The 20764-nt window shown below is 46.8% G+C and overlaps 1 protein-coding gene across 2 annotated transcripts in view; it reads left to right on the top strand.

Moving 5' to 3' along the window:
• Positions 1–20764, top strand: part of AMN (amnion associated transmembrane protein) — a 74850-nt gene that overhangs the window by 37040 nt on the left and 17046 nt on the right. For both annotated transcript variants that reach the window (XM_028704891.2, XM_028704837.2), the window contains exons 4-7: positions 10720–10807; positions 14882–15117; positions 16364–16501; positions 18029–18137. In XM_028704891.2, coding sequence (XP_028560724.2) covers positions 10720–10807; positions 14882–15117; positions 16364–16501; positions 18029–18137 — 571 coding nt within the window. The remainder of the gene's footprint in view (positions 1–10719; positions 10808–14881; positions 15118–16363; positions 16502–18028; positions 18138–20764) is intronic.

The raw sequence follows: 20764 nt of genomic DNA, 5'->3' as shown, positions 1-20764 counted from the left end.
ACAACATCTCTTCCTGGAAGGGTCCGTTTCTCAAGTGGCCGTTCGCATTCAAGCACAGACACAGAGTTGCAGAATCCAAGCACCTCAGTTCTGTTAATGGCATGGAATATAAAGTATGTAGCTAGAAGCAGACACTTCTCAGCAGCCAGCTCTTAGCTGGCAATAAATTAACCACAGTTGTCTTTTCTGGCAGTCAGTCCTGGTGGCTCAAAGGGCAGCAAATTGCCACCTGCTCCTCCGGGTCCAGGCTCCTCGCTCCTGACGCCGAGCACGTGGCTTCTGTGGAATCCCATGGCTGACACACCCCATCAAAGAATTCTGAGCTCTCAGAGAGGGCAGGAGTGTTTCTAGGAAGAAGGCCATCTCATCGCTTCCAGATCTCAAGTGACACCAGAATTTCCTTGCCTGGCCCTGCTGGTTCTTCGGTCATTTATTGCGCCACCACATTGCCTGGTCATTTTTATGGGATCTGGCAGGCTGTGCCTGTTTTGCTCATTCAGGAAAAGCCATTAAGCTTCATCATTACTGGGATTTTTTATCTGTTTATTAATGCCATTCAGTGCGTCCAGCCTCATCCATGTTTGGGAGGGCTGGCTGGCTGGTGGCACATAGCTGTGCTACTGGGATTCTAACAGGAATGCCATTAGAGCCATCAGCCATATTCCTGCTAGTGGAAGATCAAAACCTGCCCAAGCGCATTTGCAGAGGTGTACATATCACAGCTCCTGTTTACATATCTGAATTCTCTCTTTCTCCTCCATCCTGCATTGACCTGCAACAATAAGCCAGGCTTCCCGCCATACTGTGGTTTACTGTGAATGAGTGCATTGCTGGTGCTCTAGCTTTGTCCCTTCAATGTTGTTGTTGTTTGAATTTATGTACTGCCCTATACCCAGAGGTCTCAGGGCGGTTCACGTGTTGTGAGCAGGGAAAGCAAGCCAGATCCACACGGCCAGAAGCAAGCCAGGCAAGATGCAGGTCAGCGTGAAGAAGCAGAGGCAGTTGCCAGGGAAGTTAACTATTCGAGGAAACGAACATGCAACCCAGCTACCCTTCCCAGTAGCCCCTATGGGGGAGTTGCCAGTTGCCTTCCACCCTTTCTAAGACTCCTCCTCTCCTGGATGTTCCCCAAGCAGTCTCAAACTGTGTCTGGGCACTTCTGGTCTCTGTTCTGCTCTCCTCATTATCCTGTGTGTTCTTGGAGACCCGGGGAAAGAGGGAGCTTGTCACAACGGGAGAGGCAGGTGTCCTGGGATTCTGTTTCAGCCTTGAAGTCTGAACAGTGATGGCTGTGGTGCGCTGGGCTCCTTGGAAAACTTGATCTGCCTCTTGGTGAATAGGAGGTGCTGCTGGTCTCCTCCCAGGGAGGAGGAGGAGGAGGAGGAGGAGGAGGAGGAGGAGGAGGAGAAGAAGAAGAGGAGGAGGAGGAGGAGGAGGAGGAGGAGGAGGAGGAGGAGGAGGAGGAGGAGGAGGAGTTTGGATTTGATATCCCGCTTTATCACTACCCAAAGGAGTCTCAAAGCGGCTAACATTCTCCTTTCCCTTCCTCCCCCACAACAAACACTCTGTGAGGTGAGTGGGGCTGAGAGACTTCAGAGAAGTGTGACTGGCCCAAGGTCACCCAGCAGCTGCATGTGGAGGAGCGGGGAAGTGAACCCGGTTCACCAGATTACAAGTCCACCGCTCTTAACCACTACACCATAGGAAATGGCTGGGGCTGCCCTCTGGCTTCTCCTAGGCTCTGCACCCACATGGCATGATTCAGAGTGCCGTCCGCAACAGCCTTTGATTCCCACTCCAACCCCCAGGTGAGGTTGATTTGATCCCCCCTGGGTTCCCAATGTAGATCTTCATTCCCTCCTCCTTTCCAGTGTCTCTATTCTCCTCTTCCTTCTGATGTACATTTTCACTTGCTCCTTCTTCCCTGGCCAAAGGAGGCACCATTTTGTGGTTTGCCTCAGGTGCCGAAATGTCTTGGGCCAGAGCATAACCACCATCGCTAGCGGCAGAAGGGCTTTGCATTTACTGCTGAAGGGAGAACTGAGAGAATTCTGTCATTCTTAAAAAAATATGGAGATCCCTAAAAATAGCACATTCATCCTGGGTAGAACATTCAGAGTGTGCAATAAAACTATCTATATGTTTAAAGTAAACACGCTGAATATTTATATGCCGCAATTATGACTATTCATATCTGCTGCATTGCAATTAACTCCAATTAATAATATTCATTAGTGTTCTTCCAAGGCTGTAATTCATGATTTTAAAATAGAGATGCATCTGCAGAATCTTGCAGTGGAATAGAGCGTCTTCCTTGGATATCCACTTCTACTTGCACAGTGTAAATTCAGAATGTTTGTCGATTTTATGGGTCTACTCTTGGGAGACCAGTGAGGAAAGAAACTGGTCACAGCAAGAAGGGGGAAGTTCCCTGGCTTCTTCAGCAGCCTGCCTCATCTCTGTCTCCTGGCCCCTCTCTTCTGCCTCTGAGTCTGGACTGTCCTCTACGCTGGGAATCTGAATATGTGCAGCTACGCACACAGAGTCAATTAGGGTTTGGCCGACAGCCAAGGCAATGTGAAGGAGTAAGTCTGCCTGGTGATACAGAGGCATGGAGACAGCTCCATGATTGGTCAAGCTCTCTCATGGGAATAATGATTAATGGTCTACTAACGGGACACGGGTGGCGCTGTGAGTTAAACCACAGAGCCTAGGACTTGTCAATCAGAAGGTCGGCGGTTCGAATCCCCGCAACGGGGTGAGCTCCCGTTGCTCGGTCCCTGCTCCTGTCAACCTAGCAGTTTGAAAGCACCTCAAAGTGCAAGTAGATAAATAGGTACCGCTCCGGTGGGAAGGTAAACGGCGTTTCCGTGCGCTGCTCTGGTTTGCCAGAAGCAGCTTAGTCATGCTGGCCCCATGATCCGGAAGCTGTACGCCGGCTCCCTCGGCTAATAATAATAATAATAATAATAATAATAATAATAATTTATTATTTGTACCCCACCCATCTGGCTGGGTTTCCCCAGCCACTCTGGGTGGCTTCCAACAAAGATGAAAAATACACAAAAATGTGACATATTAAAAACTTCCCTAAACTTCCCTGAATAAAGTGAGATGAGCGCCACAACCCCAGAGTTGGCCATGACTGGACCTAATGGTCAGGGGTCCCTTTACCTTTAACTGGAATGTGTTAGTATGAGATTGAGTTCAGGAGTTGAGAGTTGAGAGTTGTGTGAGAGAGAGCTAGTCAAAGATCCGTGTTCTGTTCTGTTCCTGTAAATAGTCCACTGTATATAATAAACACCTAACTACAAGTTTCTGGTTCCTGCTTCGTCCATCCTGTCTGCAGCCAAGTTGCCAATTGCTTTCGTGAACTCTGTGTTTACTCTGCTAGGTCTGGCTAAGGTCCTGCAACTAGTCAGAAAGTTGCAAAACAACAATAGGTTTTGCCAATACTCTACCCCAGCCTCTCCCTGCTCACTAAACCCTGTTCCCTCTTCAGCTTCCATCACCTCTTCCTCCCAGTCCGCTCCCTCTTCTCCCTCTGACCACTCATCGTTGTCCCACCACCAGTGCCCTGGTTCTGAGCCTTCTTCCCTTGCTGGTTCCCCAGCTGGTGCCAGCTACCACTCCTCTGCGTCCAGCCAGTCCATGACAGTCATCTGTGCAGGGATCTTTTGCCCAATGTGGGGCTCAAACCTGCAACCCTGAGATTTAAGAGCCCCATGCTCTACTAGACAAACCTAGACAGCATCTTAAAAAGCAGAGACATCACCTTGCCAACAAAGGTCCGTGTGATGGCCTGGGGTTCATATTCAGATGCTGAACCTGAGGAATCTCAGCCTGCACAGGATCCCCCGCCTTCAGAACCAGCTGAGCCGGGGCTGGGCTTGAGTCTGAAGGGTCCTCACCTGTGCTGGATCCTCAGGTGCAGGCACCAGCTGAGTCTGCTCTGGCTCCTGAGGCGATGGAGGACACTCTTCAGGTGCTCCACTCTCAGCCACATCAGGGGAAGCTGGGGTCTGGTAACCCTCCAGCCTCTCCTTAGCTGCAGAGGCTCAGGGCAGAGAGGCGGAGGGAATTAAGTTCCCGCAGGAGGAGTGCTCGCCTTCAGGCCAGGAGAGGCGAGTCACCTGAGGATCGGGGCCGCTCTATACCTCGGGGCAGATAAAAGCCAGCCAGCCCCAGTCTTGGAGCAACATTGGTGGTTGTCAGTCCCTGCCTGAACCCTGCCCTGCACCCAGCTTAGACCTTTACAGACTGCCTTCATATTGCTTCATCGACCACGAACTGGACTTGGACCTTGCTTCTTGATTAACTCCCAGGACCAGCAGAGTCCGTATAGTTAAAGCTATGGTTTTCCCAGTAGTCATGTATGGAAGTGAGAGCTGGACCATAAAGAAGGCTGATCACCGAAGAATTGATGCTTTTGAATTATGGTGCTGGGGGAGATTCTTGAGAGTCCCATGGACTGCAAGAAGATCAAACCTATCCATTCTGAAGGAAATCAGCCCTGAGTGCTCACTGGAAGGACAGATCTTGAAGCTGAGGCTCCAATACTTTGGCCACCTCATGAGAAGAGAAAACTCCCTGGAAAAGACCCTGATGTTGGGAAAGATGGAGGACACAAGGAGAAGGGAACGACAGAGGACGAGATGGTTGGACAGTGTTCTCGAAGCTACCAGCATGAGTTTGACCAAACTGCGGGAGGCAGCGGAAGACAGGAGTGCCTGGCGTGCTCTGGTCCATGGGGTCACGAAGAGTCGGACACGGCTAAATGACTAAACAACAGCAGCATGCTCTACTATATATGAAACGGCTGTACATATATGTATTCATGGTTGATGTTCTTATTGTTCAATTCCTGCGAGGTGTTTCGTAGGAAGCAATTCGTAAATGAAATGAAATAAAATAATATGTTGCAGTATGAAGAGTAGCTGCAAGAAATGTTCTCAGGGTACACATGTCTTCCCTGATGAAGAAAGGCACTACAGCCTTTGTACCTTTCTCCCTATCTTGCTCCACTCCCATCGTTTCCCACCGCCCTACAGAAATCCAAAATGGCGCCCCTGGGTCACTTTATGTCTTGCTTGCTTCGGAACCTGCTGTCTCCTTATGCCTCTCCAGGCGCTTCTGTTCTCTGCAAGAGCTGGTTCCCTGCAGCCTGTGGGGTGAGCCCCCTTTCTGGAGCTGTAAAGAACCCAGCAAAGTCTCTCCTTGCCTCTGATCCCTGAAGCTCCTGCTATAAATCACAGGAAGGCAGATTTTTCCTGAAATGCTGGGTCAGTGTTACGGTGTCCTGCGCAGAGATTTATGAGCGCTGCCACGGTCACAGCTATGGACAGCCAACAGAAGGATGCTGACAGCTCAGGGTATCTTAAGACTTCTCAGGAGGACAGAGCAGAATGCATTGCTGTGGTGATTCAAGTCAGTCAGCATGATGGCGTGAAAAACGGCTTAGATAAATTGGATAAAGTTAAGGCTTGGCTCCAGCGCTTGGTTTTGGGCTCTGTCATGCTCAGCCAGGTTCTAAGCCCTATGGCAAGCAGCTGGGTCTGGGAGTTACAGTTTTATTCAATTTAAAAATAATAAAATAAAATAAAATAAAATAAATTTTCCATACTGTCTTGGAGTAAAGATGGGAAGCTGGAGCTGGCTGGCAGATCAAATCCTTACCTCCACCCTCCAGGGGCAATCTTTGGCAAGTGGGAGGAGCCTCTCACCTGCCAATCACCTGACATCATTTGGAGATGCTGTTTGCAATCAATGCTACTTGGTAAGGAAGTAAAATTAAGCATGAAAAGCACATAGGGAGTCTTCTGGACTTGAAGAGGATGTTACCAGCAATGTCTCGCCTGTGGAAGTCCACAAGCTTGTGTCAGAAAGGGGCAAGAGGCAATGAAGAGAGATGAACAATTTCAGTTTGTTATGCTATATGCATTTGGGATGGTTACAGTAGCAGAAGAACAATAGACCTAAGTTTTTATTTTATTTAAGAAAGCTATTGTGCAGTTTATGGACAGTTAAGTCCAATGAACTGGCGGTGAAAAAGGACTGTCACTCCACGTGCTTTGAGGAAAGAGGTTTTATAAGGACATACAAAATGTTGTGAACCGGCCAAACAGACTGTGTGGTGTATCAGTAAAGGCGTAAATTATAAAGAACTGATCTCAATGCCTTTGCTGGAAGAACCTCTTAAGAGGTTTGCAGTTAATACAGTGGTACCTCAGGTTACATACGCTTCAGGTTACATACGCTTCAGGTTACAGACTCCGTTAACCCAGAAATAGTGCATCAGGTTAAGAACTTTGCTTCAGGATGAGAACAGAAATTGTGTTCCCGTGGCGCGGCAGCAGCAGGAGGAGGCCCCATTAGCTAAAGTGGTGCTTCAGGTTAAGAACAGTTTCAGGTTAAGAACGGACCTCTGGAACCAATTAAGTACTTAACCCGAGGTAGTACTGTATATGAGAATATAATGGACGTTTCTTGGTTGTGGTTGGGTACTTCTCTTACTGTCAGAAATTTCTTCCTGATGTTGAGTCGTAATCTCCTTCCTTGTAAGTTGAAGCCATTGCTTCGAGTCCTACCCTCCAGAGCAGGAGAAAACAAGCTTGCTCCCTCTTCCATGTAGCAGCCCTTGAGATTTTGGCTATCCTTTCTCCTCTCAGTCCTCCTCTTTCCCATGCTAAACATACCCAGCTCCTTCAACCATTCCTCATAAGGCTTGGTTTCCAGACCCTTGAGGATCATGGTCACCCTCCTCTGCGCACGTTCCAGTGTGAATATCAGGATGGGGTACCTACTTAGGGTGCTCTGGATATTGGTGAACTCTAACTCCCACCATGAAAAGCAATGACAAACCTAGAGAGCATCTTAAAAAGCAGAGACATCACCTTGCCAACAAAGGTCCGTATAGTTCAAGCTATGGTTTTCCCAGTAGTGATGTATGGAAGTGAGAGCTGGACCATAAAGAAGGCTGATCGCCGAAGAATTGATGCTTTTGAATTAAGGTGCTGGAGGAGACTCTTGAGAGTCCCATGGACTGCAAGAAGATCAAACCTCTCCATTCTTAAGGAAATCAGCCCTGAGTGCTCACTGGAAGGACAGATCGTGAAGCTGAGGCTCCAATACTTTGGCCACCTCATGAGAAGAGAAGACTCCCTGGAAAAGACCCTGATGTTGGGAAAGATGGAGGGCACAAGGAGAAGGGGACGACAGAGGACAAGATGGCTGGACAGTGTTCTTGAAGCTACCAGCATGAGTTTGACCAAACTGCGGGAGGCAGTGGAAGAAAGGAGTGCCTGGCGTGCTCTGGTCCTTGGGGTCACGAGGAGTCGGACACGACTAAACGACTAAACAACAACAACAACTCCCACATCCCAAACCATTGGCCACGCTGGCTCAGGCTGATGGGAGTTGGGGTCCACCGATTTCTGTCGGGCTACAAGTTCTCCATTTCCGACATTCATCACACAGCAAGGATTAAATGTAACCAGAGGAAAGAAGATGCAACAGGGAACTCAACTGCTTTGCTGCTTTCTCAGGTGCAGGCTGCTGTGTCCGCTATGCTGCTGTTCTAGACGGTTCTTAGCAACACACCATTTCCACTAGCACAATTGTTGCATTGGATTTCTCTGTTGCACAACATTAAAACACACATGCCGGCTAGTGCACGAGCCCACGAGTGCAGCTTATGGTCTCAGCACCCCTTTCCTTTCTTCCCTTTGATCATGCCCAATTTCCCCTACGTATGAAAAAGGTGTACGGTTTTTCTGAATTGGTAGCCAGAAGACACAGGCCCAGCCTCTTTATCCTTAAATTACCTTTTTTCCTCCCCCAGCTGGAAAGGGAAATTGCGCCTCATTCTAGACAGTACAGATAGCTCTGACCAACTGCTGCCACCTGCAGGTCAGCGCTGGCGAGGACAGGCGAAGGCAGCTCAAAACCGACAGAAAGTAATTAACTGGGTAACAGCAGAATCTACATTTCTCCTTCTTTTCCTTCCCCGGTTCTAATCCCAGAGATGTGGTCCAGGGCAAAGAGACATGCTGGAAGCTTCTATATTAAGAGTCCCACATTCCCCCAAGAGGCACCTTAATCAGCGCCAGGCTAGCTAAATGGCTCTCGCTCTCGCTTTATGGCGGGAGAAGGGAAGTCGGGGCCCAATCAGCGCCGTCACAGAGGCTTGATTGCAAATGAGCTCTTTGCAGCACTCCCAAGTGCTTCCAGCATTGCAGAACAGCATGCTCTGATGATGCAGTCTGTGACAGGAGAGCAGGACAGCTCTGGCACGACTGCAGGCAAAGCGAAGCAGAGAGAGTTCTTGGCTCGGAGGAACCAAATTAAAATGACTGCATAGCAGGAGGCCTCCGCTTTAAGAACTTAATTCTTCCCTGCCCTTTTCCCATCAGCTTTTTTCCGGTGTGGTGTCCTGGATACTTTTGAAACTGAGAAGACTTGGGCTTGAACCCTCCGGGATCTGTGGGTCAACCTCTCTCTCTGATTAGCCTGTTGCCACATTAGGTTGTTATGCGAGGACAAAGTGGGCTCCCTCCGCTCCCCAATTTATGCTGCCCTGCCAAATGTGCTCAATATACAAGCCAGCTTCCACCATTCAGATGTTTGGGACTCCAATTCCCATGGTCAGTAGGCAGCCATGATGGGAGTCATCGTCCAATGACATCTGACATAAACTGTTGCAAACTTTGTGGTAAAAGTAGCCATGTTGAGGAGAATTCGAAAATCCGTATTAGGTTATTAGGTCAACTAAAATGTCCCCAAACAGTGTGCAAGCTTTTGCCATCTAGAATACAAAAGTTGGTGTGCTGTTTTGTGACACTTTTGGCTGGCCTAATCAAGGTCTTGCCCTATGATGGGTTTTGAAATTTTACAGTGCAGTTGTGGTAGCACTGAGTCTGACCTTTGGAGAAATACTGCCTTGATTCAGACATTGTGCCAAATCACGGTTTGGTGCTACATGAACGATCCTGGGCCTCAGTGACCCAGTCCAATTCTGTCTAGAAGCTGCCTTCCACCAAAGCAGATAGTTTTTCTATCTAGGTGGGGATTGTCTACCCCAGGGGTCAGCAAACTTTTTCAGGAGGGGGCCGGTCCACTGTCCCTCAGACCCTGGGGGGGGGGCGGACTATATTTCGAAAAATAAATGAATGAATGAATTCCTATGCCCCACAAATGACCCAGAGATGCATTTTAAATAAAAGCACACATTCTACTCATGTAAAAACACGCTGACTCCTGGAACGTCTGTGGGCCAGATTTAGAAAGCGATTGGGCTGGATCCGGCCCCCATGCCTTAGTTTGCCTACCCATGGTCTACCCTGACAAGCAGGGATCCTCCAGGGTCTTAGGCAAATGGTTTTTCTACCACCTGCTATCTTATTCTTTGAACTGGAGATGCTAAGCCTTGAACTTCTGCACGCACTGGACGTGCTTCATCACTGAGCTGGTTTGCAAAGCAATAACAACCTGTCCTTTGCTCCCTAATAGAAAGGAGAGAATCTCAGCACAACAGGAAAGGAGAGAGCATGAGACAGACGAGGAGGGAACACTTGTCCTACTGCTTTCTCCTGGGAAAACCTGTTCTTTACTGCTGAATCGCAGGAAACGTCCACCGGGTTTTCTGCAAATTGATGGTTGCTCCGGTTTAGCAGTAAAGAGTATGTTTTCCTGGGGAATGCAGCAGGGCAAACGAAAATCCTCTTGGACCCATGTCTAGAAAGCACAAAACCAGCAGAAAACCTCTTGGACCCATGCTTTCTAAGCATGGGGCAAGCAGAAGAGTGGATGTGCCCTCTGGCACCCAGACAGCAAAAGTCAACATCATATTTGTGCAAACTTTGAGTCCTCTGGCTTGGTGTGGGACTCTACTGCACTTCAGACTATGTGGGCTGACCTTTGGGAATGAATCAATCCATGAATCTATGGGTTGTGCCCAATGTAGTGCCAAGTTGAAGTCACTTAGCAGTACATGAAATGTTTTGCTCCAGGGAACGTTATTGCACAAGAAGAATGCAAGCAGGTTAACTTTGCTGTGCGATTTGTTGTTGTTTAGTTGTTTAGTCGTGTCTGACTCTTCGTGACCCCATGGACCAGAGCACGCCAGGCACTCCTGTCTTCCACTGCCTCCCACAGTTTGGTCAAACTCATGCTGCTAGCTTCAAGAACACTGTCTGACCATCTCGTCCTCTGTTGTCCCCTTCTCCCTGTGCAGGGTCTTTTCCAGGGAGTCTTCTCTTCTCATGAGGTAGCCAAAGTATTGGAGCCTCAGCTTCAGGATCTGTCCTTCCAGTGAACACTCAGGGCTGATTTCCTTAAGAATAGATAGGTTTGATCTTCTTGCAGTCCATGGGACTCTCAAGAGTCTCCTCCAGCACCATAATTCAAAAGCATCAATTCTTCGGCGATCGGCCTTAGAGAGCGCAATCAGTTGCCTAATAGTTTTCTGCTAGCGCAGCGGCTGTGTTGGATTCCTTCATTCTGCAATAAGCAAATTCGCCCGTCCACTAACCCAACAGCCCTTGGGCTAGCGGACAGAGGATTCTGGGTATAGCCCTATATTATTAAAGCTCATCATGTGTGGAAAGGATTTACGGAGAGGAGCCGTGTAAGAATGTTGTTAACGTCGCTCAGTTATGAGGCTGACTCAGGCAGAACAGAGCCCCAAGATGCAACCTTTCTTCCTTTTGTTTGTTTTTTCAGTACATCCCACTGGATGGAGAATTCATCCTGGCCCCTGGTGCTGGGTTTGCAGCCTTCGACGGCAGTTTTGATCCAGGATGTGAGACAGGTATTGTGCTCGACCTACCCTTCATTAGTCATGCAAATTAAGCGCAGAGAGAATATGCCTCCGTTACGCTGCTGCTCACGAGTCATTCTCCCAGTCATAATTAACTTTCCCCTGGAGCCCCCTCCCCCAAAGTTTCGAAACTAGCTTTCCTTTTCATAATTGGAGGTGGGGGAAAGAGAGAGAGAGGAGGAGGAGGTGGAGGAAATGATAAGCATTGGTTGCAGGCATTCCTGCAGGACTGTCTCCGTAGAGGTTCCCATTGAAATGAGTTGTTTTGCTCTTGCCAGAGAGCTGCATTCATTTCGGTGCGGCTTACATGGGGGGATATTCCCAGTGGGATCACGCTCATTGTTTGCCTTTCCATTGTGTCTAATACAAGCATAGGGAGACTGAAATCCACGTTCTCTGGATTCAAGGCCTATAACAAAAAGGATGCATTGGGCTTAACTTAATCTGGAGCCAAGTCTTGGAACCTATGGGTGGTACCCAACTAAATAACCAAGCAAGCAAAACAACTTCCGCTTGTGCAATGGGACTCCCCCCGCCTCTCTTCCCTCTGCTCATCTCCCACACTGTCCAAAGGACTAGCGCAACCTAACACTATTTTGGATGCGGTTCATTTTTTTGTGGATACAGGCGACTCCCCATTTCCACCGGGGTTAAGTTCCGAGGCACCGCGTGTTGTTTACATGAAATTGCATATATTGGGAACACCATGAGGAAAACCTCCAAATACCCTCTAAACATCTGGAAACCTTTGGAGAATCCTTTGGAAAACCAGCAGCACTTACCAGATGCCAAACTAGGCTTCAATGGTCAGTGCAAGGGCTCCTGGCATTGCATTTGCAAAGACTTGTGGGGTCGCCAGGTGCTGCTTTTGTGCCCTTTTTCATCCTTTCCGGTCTCTTCAAGGGCCACTTTTGCTATTTTTATTTTTATTTTATTTTTTAAGTTTTCAAATTTTCCATTCTTATACAGTAGTTCTGTTTGACTTCCCACCCAAGCATTCCATGACAGTTCTTTTCAGAACTGGCTGCATATACACCAGTTCATTCACCTTATTTTCCACACTCTCGTATCTTTAATATTGTCAACTGTTGGTCACAAAGTTTCCCCTACCTGGAATTTATATTTTAGGTCGAATTTTTGTAAATATTCCCCCAAGTATTTCCACTCACTCTTCTTCTGTTTATCATCTTGATTTCTTATTTTAGATGTCATACTGGCTACTTCTGCATATTGTTAATTTATATGGCCATTGTTCTTTCCCTGGGATCTCTCTCTGTTTCCAGCATCTTGCATATACTATCCTTGCTCCTGTCGTTCCATATAGAAACAAGTTGTGGGCTTTCTTTGGTAATTCGTTCCCAACTACACCTAGAAGAAATGCTTCCAGTTTCTTAGGGAAAGTAAACTTTAATTTTTTTCTTTAACTCGTTGTACACCATCTCCTAGAACACCTTTGCCTGTTTGCATTTCCACCATAAATGAATAAGCAAACCAGACATTTCCAGCACAATTTTGAACCTCTTTTGCACATTTTGGCCAATTTTTTGGCCAATCCATATTGCGTTTTGTTGCTGCTGCATATTTTCTCCTATTTGGTAACATTCTGAGAAGTTCCTTGTTGAGTTCCATAATTTTCCCCACTCAGCATTTCCCAATATTATGCCCAATATCCATAGCCCACTTTTGCAGTTTTTAAATGCACTTCTGGGTTTGATTGCACGTCTACTGGATACGCATTCTATATATATAGTGCCTGCATTCTGCATGGACTGGCTGCATGGCAACATGTGCAAATGGTTTTAGATACCCGTTAGGTCCATAAATCACCATATAGCATATATTCAACACAAAAAATGGTGACAATTTGTTGTTGACAAAGGACAGCTGGACGTATCAAGGGCTCCATTACCTTCAGTAGCTTAGGGCAGCCTTTCTCAACCTGTGGGTCCCCAGATGTTGTTGAACTACAACTCCCATCACCCCTAGCTAGCTCAGGGATGATGGGAGTTGTAGTCCAACAACATCTGGGGACCCACAGGTTGAGAACCGCTGTCTTAGGGCCTCATCAAACCCAAATCTGGCCTTGCTCACGGTGCACGGAATGGGATGGCCCATGAACAGCAGCCCTCTGTTTAAGTGAACTGGGAATCCCCTTCACCTGCATCTCCTTGTCATATCCGATGGAACTGCCTGGTGCAGGCAGAGCTCCACACAGGGAGATGTGCATGTATGGAGCTCTGTTGTATGGAGACAGAGGCTGAGGCTTTATCTGTAGATGAGTGGGCAGGATGTCTATGGCCCCATGCCATCTAAGGAGACCAGAAGTCAGACCTAAATTCTACACCAAGGCCCTTGACGTCCTTCGTTCTTACGGGCGTGCTGCCTTATGCGCAAATCTGTGACAGCTTCGTTAATATTGAACGGGAAGAAAGTTGTTAATGAATTAAATATGAGCCTCGGCAAATAGACTGTGTACAGCTGCCCCTGTGTATTGTTTATTTTCATATTAAATTCCCCAGCAGAGGAACTATGGGATATAGTTCGTGCATGGCATGTTTACAATTGCACTTGCAGAGAGCCGGGTCTGGGGTGGGGGCGGCGGCAGGGGAACCAGTGGCTGATACATTGCTAATAAAGTTGTTCCGGTTATCGTCATCCACGGCTTTCCCCAGGATTACTCACTCTTGATGTTTGTGGAAGATCCTCCCCAGCGACTTCCATAAGATCTGTGCAGCGTTCTTGTAATAAACCAGAGGATAGCCGTGTGGAATCAGAGAATTGTAGAGTTGGAAGGGACCATGAGGGCCATCTAGTCCAACCCCCTGCAATGCAGGAATCTTTTGCCCAAGGTGGGGCTCGAACCCACAACCCTGAGGCTGAGAGTCTCATGCTCTGCCGACTGAGAGCTAAACTACTGGATCACACCATGCCAATCCGGGCTGCATATGCACCATGCATTCAATGGACATCACTTTCTCCAAAGAACCCTGGGAAGTGTCTATCCCACACTGAGAGTTATAATTCCCAGCGCCCTTAACAAACTACAGTTCCCAGAATTCTTTGGGGGAGTAGTCATGTGCTTTAGATGGGTGATATGTATGAAGCCACAATAATCAGATGTGGGCTATCACCTAGAAGCTCAACATCAACATCAAATAAGATCATGGCCACTGGTCCTGTCACCTCCTGGCAAATAGAAGGGGAAGAAATGGAGGCAGTGAGAGATTTTACTTTCTTGGGCTCCATGATCACTGCAGGTGATGTTGATCATCTAGGTGATGTTGTTGTTGTTTAGTCGTTTAGTCGTGTCCGACTCTTCGTGATCCCAGAGCACGCCAGGCACTCCTGTCTTCCACTGTCTCCCACAGTTTGGTCAAACTCATGCTGGTAGCTTCGAGAACACTGTCCAACCATCTCATCCTCTGTCGTCCCCTTCTCCTTGTGCCCTCCATCTTTCCCAACATCAGGGTCTTTTCCAAGGAGTCTTCTCTTCTCATGAGGTGGCCAAAGTATTGGAGTCTCAGCTTCAGGATCTGTCCTTCCAGTGAGCACTCAGGGCTGATTTCCTTCAGAATGGATAGGTTTGATCTTCTTGCAGTCCATGGGACTCTCAAGAGTCTCCTCCACCACCATAATTCAAAAGCATCAATACTTCAGCAATATATATATCTGGGGAATTCAATGGAGAACAAAAAAGAATACTGGAATATTTGAAATAAGTTAGAAATGCGCTATATTTCTAATGAAAGCTTAGATGATCAGAATTTCCGTGGATTTATGAGCTTTGGTATTAGAGGTTCTGTTCTGCAATTTACTATATCAATATGGCATGGGTGATTCCTAGGGTCCTTGTTCTCATTTATTTTTAATTATGAAAATCGGAAGTCGCCCATGTGCAGCGGCTGGCAATGCAGATTGGTGAGTTTCCCTCGTGCACTTGCCACACTTTAAAAAAGAAATCTTAGCGTTAATTATAAACAAATAAAAAGAATAAATATCCGTGAAGCAGAACAGACTCCACAAGCTTCTCCCTCCCTCCCTCCCTCCCTCCCTCCCTCCTATTAGCTTCAGAAGTCACCTTTGCCGGTGCAGACAAATTCCAGTGGTATGACCCCACCCTGTGGCATGCTGCAACCTCATTGGACAACCTCCATCAAGGCAAACACATCTTCTCCGTGGATGAAGAAAGAGTCCCGTGCCAGTACGATGACATTATCTTTCCGCCCGAAACATCCTTCCGTGTGAACATCGAGTCGTCTGAGCAGGCCATACGGCTCAGGAGCATTTCAGTCATGGGGCAGGTAAAACAGGGTGTTTGTGAGATGAAACCGTGGCTGCTTCACCATTTTCTGTTTTGCGATTCCAAAAATAAAATAAAAGATTGCGAGTGGAGATGGGCAACTTCTTCCAGATTCACTGTGAAAAGCCTGGGGAGGGGAACAGGTATAGCCCTACTGCTAGATTAAAGCAACAGCCCACCTCCCCACGCCAGCTAAGCTAGGATGCTCTGGGGGAGGGCATGATCCAGTCTTCACTATTGAAGGGTCCACTATTGAAGAGAGCCAGTGTGGTGTTAAGAGCGGTAGACTCGTAACCTGGTGAACTGGGTTTGCTTCCCCGCTCCTCCACATGCGGCTGCTGGGTGACCTTGGGCTAGTCACACTTCTCTGAAGTCTCTCAGCCCCACTCACCTCACAGAGTGTTTGTTGTGGGGGAGGAAGGGAAAGGAGAATGTTAGCCGCTTTGAGACTCCTTCGGGTAGTGATAAAGCGGGATATCAAATCCAAACTCTTCTAAAGCCCTCCCTCCTCTTTCCCAGGTAATCACTTGCCTAGTTTGGGGGGAGGAGGCAGGAAGACTCTAGGACCTTGTCAGAGTCCTCATCCCTCCTTGCTGAAGCCTGGCAAGCGCTTACCAGATTTAAAAAGAACATACTTCAGCTGCGTTCCCAGTGCCCCTGCACCCCTCGCGCTGCCCTACATCCACTTCTGTTCTTGCATGCACACATGCAAGCAGACATACATATAGAGATACACACAGAGATACACATCCTCCGGTGCCGTCTTGGAAGATCAGGAAAAAATTGCTTGTGATCGAGACCTCAAACTGCCAGTTAGTCACCTCTGTATTAAGCGCATTGGTGGTCTGAAACATCATTTTCTCTGGCACTGTGATAAAGCGACATCGCCATGTCAAGCAGCCTTCACACATGAAAAACCTTGCTGTGTTCATGCACACTCTCGATTTCAAGTGGCCTGATTTGCATGAATCAAGCCTTATCCCTCACTGTTGTTTCGATGCTTATCCAAGGTCACAGGGTCTTCCCTTCCACTAGCAGCTGGTTGCTATTTCAGAATCACAGCAGTTTACAATGCTTAGACATAAAAACAGCTGTACTTTTTATCTGATCATGTTGTTGGTGAGACATAAAAACAGCTTTACTTTTTATCTGATCAGGTTGATTTTTCTTGAGGGAACTGTTGATTTCTGAGTTTTGTTTTCCCCCTGCCTCCCCATCGCTGCTACTTTCTCCTGAACGGGAATTAGAAGTTCACCAGTGACAACACCCTGGCAGAGTATATGCAGAGCTCCTCTGCAAAGCTACAGTTCCATGGACAAGGGGCATTCCAGCTGTCAAACACCAGGTGCCCAGACAAATCGGGCTGCGAATGTGGAAATGCTGCGGTAAGTTCTTGGCCACTGGCATTCTCTGAGGCACTAGGTTCTGTTATCAAGGGCTTCAAGAGAGGAGTTCAATAGGAGTCTGGCCTATTGAAAACCCACATGAGCACAGTTATATACTGCTAGATTATTGAAGCTGATTCACTGAGAATACTTTGCAGAGATATAAGGATCAATGCAGCCAGTGAAGTCTTCTGGGGCTCTTTTTCTGCATAACCAGTAATAAATAATAATAATAATAATAATAATAATAATAATAATAATAATAATAATAATAATAATAATAATTTTATTCATACCCCACCCTTCCCGGTTCAAAAAATTGGGCTCAGGGTGGCTAACAAGAAATTTAAAACACTTAATTGATGCAACAAAAAACAGCATAAAATACAGTATAAAACGTGAATTCAGTAAAGAAAGGAGTAGGGATATTGGAGACTTCTGACAGAAATGGGAGGCGTTAGGTGGACAGACTGCCAGCCCAACACATACATGGATTGCCAACATGGCACCTGTGGGGACATGTGTGCCTGCAGAGATGTTCCTTGCTGGAATTAGACAACAACAACAACAACAACAACAGCTTTTGCCCTGCCCATCTGAACGGGTTGCCCCAGCCCCTCTGGGCGGCTTCCAACAGAATACACAAAAACAGTACATCAGACAAAGAAATTGAAAGAAAGGCTCTCCCCCCCCCCCCCCCCCCCGGCCTAACTGCTCTGTAGGGGGTGATTTCAGGACAGTTGCAGTTGAGGAGAGGAGCGTGGCAGTGATAATGGCTATGTTCTGCCTCCACCGTTTGGGGCAGCAACGCTTCTGAATACCAGTTGCTGGAAACCACAGGAGCTATTGCGCTCAAATCTTGCTTGTGGTCTTCACACAGGCATCTAGTTGGCCACTGTGAGAACAGGATGCTGGACTAGATGGGCCCTTGGCCAGATCCAGCAGACTCTTCTTATATTCTTCTTACAAGCAGGCAGGCAATAGGTATAGTCAGTGCTTCCCCCCCCCCCCTAAAAAAATGATTAGGAGTACTCTCATTTGAGAGCCAGTGTGGTGTAGTGGTTAAGAGTGATAGACTCGTAATCTGGTGAACCGGGTTCGCGTCTCCACTCCTCCACATGCGGCTGCTGGGTGACCTTGGGCCAGTCACATTTCTCTGAAGTCTCTCAGCCTCACTCACCTCACAGAGTGTTTGTTGTGGAGGAGGAAGGGGAAGGAGAATGTTAGCCGCTTTGAGACTCCTTCGGGTAGTGATAAAGCGGGATATCAAATCCAAACTCTTCTTCTTCTTCTCATTTTCCTACTCATATTGAAATCCTGCCCCTCAATAAGACCAACTTTAGATTAAATGTTTTTTTGGGGGGGTGCGTACTCCTGCGTACCCCCCCCCCCAGGAAAAAAAGCACTGGGTATCGTAGTCTTTGTCTGAGCACCTAGATATCTGCATTGGAGATCTCTGGAAACCAGTTCATTTGTGCAGGCGGAAACCTTTTTCTTCCCTGAGTAATCTACCAGCTCTTGTTGAAGGACCACGACAGAATCTGCGCTGCCTTGCTCCAGAAGTCTGGGAATCAATGTCCACAGGTGATGTGCAAGGACCCCCTGAAGCCCGTTGGCCATTGCTGTGAAATGTGCGGTAAGTGAAGACCAGCTTTGTTATAGCTGTTTACAGGACAGAGGAGCAAATCAGTTCGCCTGCAATTCACTCTGCCAACAGGTACAATTGCAAGGATTTGGGAAATACAGCATATATTGCATTTTGAATGTAAAAGGCCCTGGGTTCAGTCCTTTTTTAAAATATATATATATATTTAATCAATTTTTTAATACAAACATCAACCGCAAAAGACACATACAACAAAAACCATAATAACAGTAATAACACAATTTGACAATTCAGATTTGGATACACTGATATACATATGACTACACCTTTTTAAGCAATATTTTCCCACCTATCTCTCTTCCCTCTACTTCCTACCACTATGTGCCTTATCATTTAAATATTCGTTCCAGATTTCTTCATATTAATCCATTCTTATTTTGCGTTGACATGCAATTCGTTCGTATGTAGCGAATCTGTCCATATTATCAATCCATGTACTCAATGGAATCTTTTTGTGGCTCTTCCAATTCATCAAAACAAGTTTTTTTTTGCTTCTAATATAGCACGGTACATATTTTTTGACCCCTTGAAATCTCCCACATTTCTGGAATATAATTTAGAATTCAGTTCCCCTAAATAACAATTTCTTTTTATTACTCTTGCTATAAATATCCTCACCTCACACCAAAATGATCTTATCATCGGGCCCCGGGTTCAGTCCTTGACATCTCCTGCCTGAGACTCCGAGAGAGTCACTGCCAGTCAATAACTCTAAGTTAGACGAGCCAGTGAGGTCAGCCTGGATAGCTCAGTTGGTTAGAACACGGTGGTGATAATGCCAAGGTTGCAGGTTCGAACCCTATATGGGACAGCTGCATATTCCTGCATGTCCAACTCCCAAGAGACTGCGATCTACTCCCAGTATTAAAAAAACCGACGGTGATCTACCCATTGGAGGGAGGAGGAGCGTGCGTGGGGTGGGTGGAAGGTGGCGGCTAACTAGAAGCGGGGGGAGATTACCAAGAGTTGTTGAGCTTCTTTTGGGGAGCTTCTTTTGGGGTGGGGGGTGGCGACATTCCTAGCCCTCTTCATTTAATACTGTGATTGACCAGGATCACCCATGATCGACCAGGATCACGCCGGGGATCTACCTGTCGATGGCTGTCGACCGGTTGAGCATGTCTGGACTAGATATTCAGGGTGCCTTCCAATTCTACAATTCTATGATATAAGGCAGACTCACATGTTCCTATATTAGGGCTTATCTACATCTACTTTTTGCCCCACTCTTTCTAGGCAGTGGTCTGTGCTTTAACACTCCGTGTCTGAGTTTGTTTTTTCCTCCACCCCAAGTTTTCCCCATGCAAATCCGCTCTTCTAAGCTGAATCGGAGCAAACGCTAGTTGGGGTTTTCTGCAGATTGACGTTTGCTCCAATTGAGGTTTAAAGAGCGGATATGTGCAGGGAAAGCTTTGGAGCAAAAGGACGGGGGGATGGGATGGTGTTTGGACACAGAGCTTTAAACCTAAGACTGTGCCTGGAAAGAGCAGAGGGAAGCTAAGTGTGGATTAGCCCTTCATGGCAATATGTGTACTGCATCAAAAGTAAAGCTGGAACAGTGCTATGTGTTGAAATTCAGCATAAGTTCAAACTTTTCACATTTTGAACAGTTACAGGTTTTGCTTTTGAAAATTGACTCGAGGTGAGGTTTTTTATATATATAAGAAAGAAGGGAGCGGGGCTAGGGGACCTTTGACAATGGGAGTCAACAACAACAACAACAACAACAACAACAACAATAATAATAATAATAATAATAATTCAATTTATATACTGCCCTTTATCAGGAGATCCCTGGGTGGTGTAAACATTAAAAACACATTACAGAATATTGATGAGAAAAACAAAATAAAAAGTTGAAGTTGTATTTCAGCAACATCTGGCAGGCTACAGGTTCTCCATCCCCGCTTCAGAATATGATCTCTCTTGGTCTGTGGGCAGGCTCATTTCATAGATGGCTACCCAATTGGTACCCTCCCTCCTCTCTCTTTTCAGCATCTTTCCTGGGTCCCCCATCTATGTACATACCTGGGGTCTCATCAACAGTTAACTCAGGAAGACTTATAAGTGAAAATATTGAAGGGGGGGGGGTTAGTTAATAATGCAATCCTATCCATGTTTACTCAGAAGTAAGACCCACTGTATGCAGTGGGGCTTACACCCAACTAAGTGTGGATAGCATTGCATCCTGAATTTGAAATTCCAGCAAACATCTTGCAATAAAAAATGGTTAAGTAGCTTTGCATCTTTGCCACCCTCCCAAGATGTCATGACAGAATGGCATATTTTAAACACACACAAGTTTATTCTCCTGGCAGCCCCTAACACCATGAATTTATCAGCTTTTAATGGAGATGTGATCCTAGATTTTCCCCATTCTGATACTCAATCCATTACATAATACTCTGATCTTTTCACATTAGACAACCATCCATCATATGGTAGCTTCTTTAAATTTCTCCAATGGGAGCTCAGACTGCATGGGGAGTCAGTTTATTTGCCGGATGAATTCCTATCTTATCCTTCTTCTTAAAAGCCCCAGCCTGACATTCACAGGATTATCTCATTTTTCCTAAGGAACAATTTTGTGATCTAGG

This window comes from Podarcis muralis, chromosome 1, assembly GCF_964188315.1.
Source record: "Podarcis muralis chromosome 1, rPodMur119.hap1.1, whole genome shotgun sequence".
Lineage (NCBI taxonomy): Eukaryota > Metazoa > Chordata > Lepidosauria > Squamata > Lacertidae > Podarcis > Podarcis muralis.
Note: the sequence above shows the minus strand (reverse complement) of the source record. Positions and strands in the feature narration are given on the sequence as shown.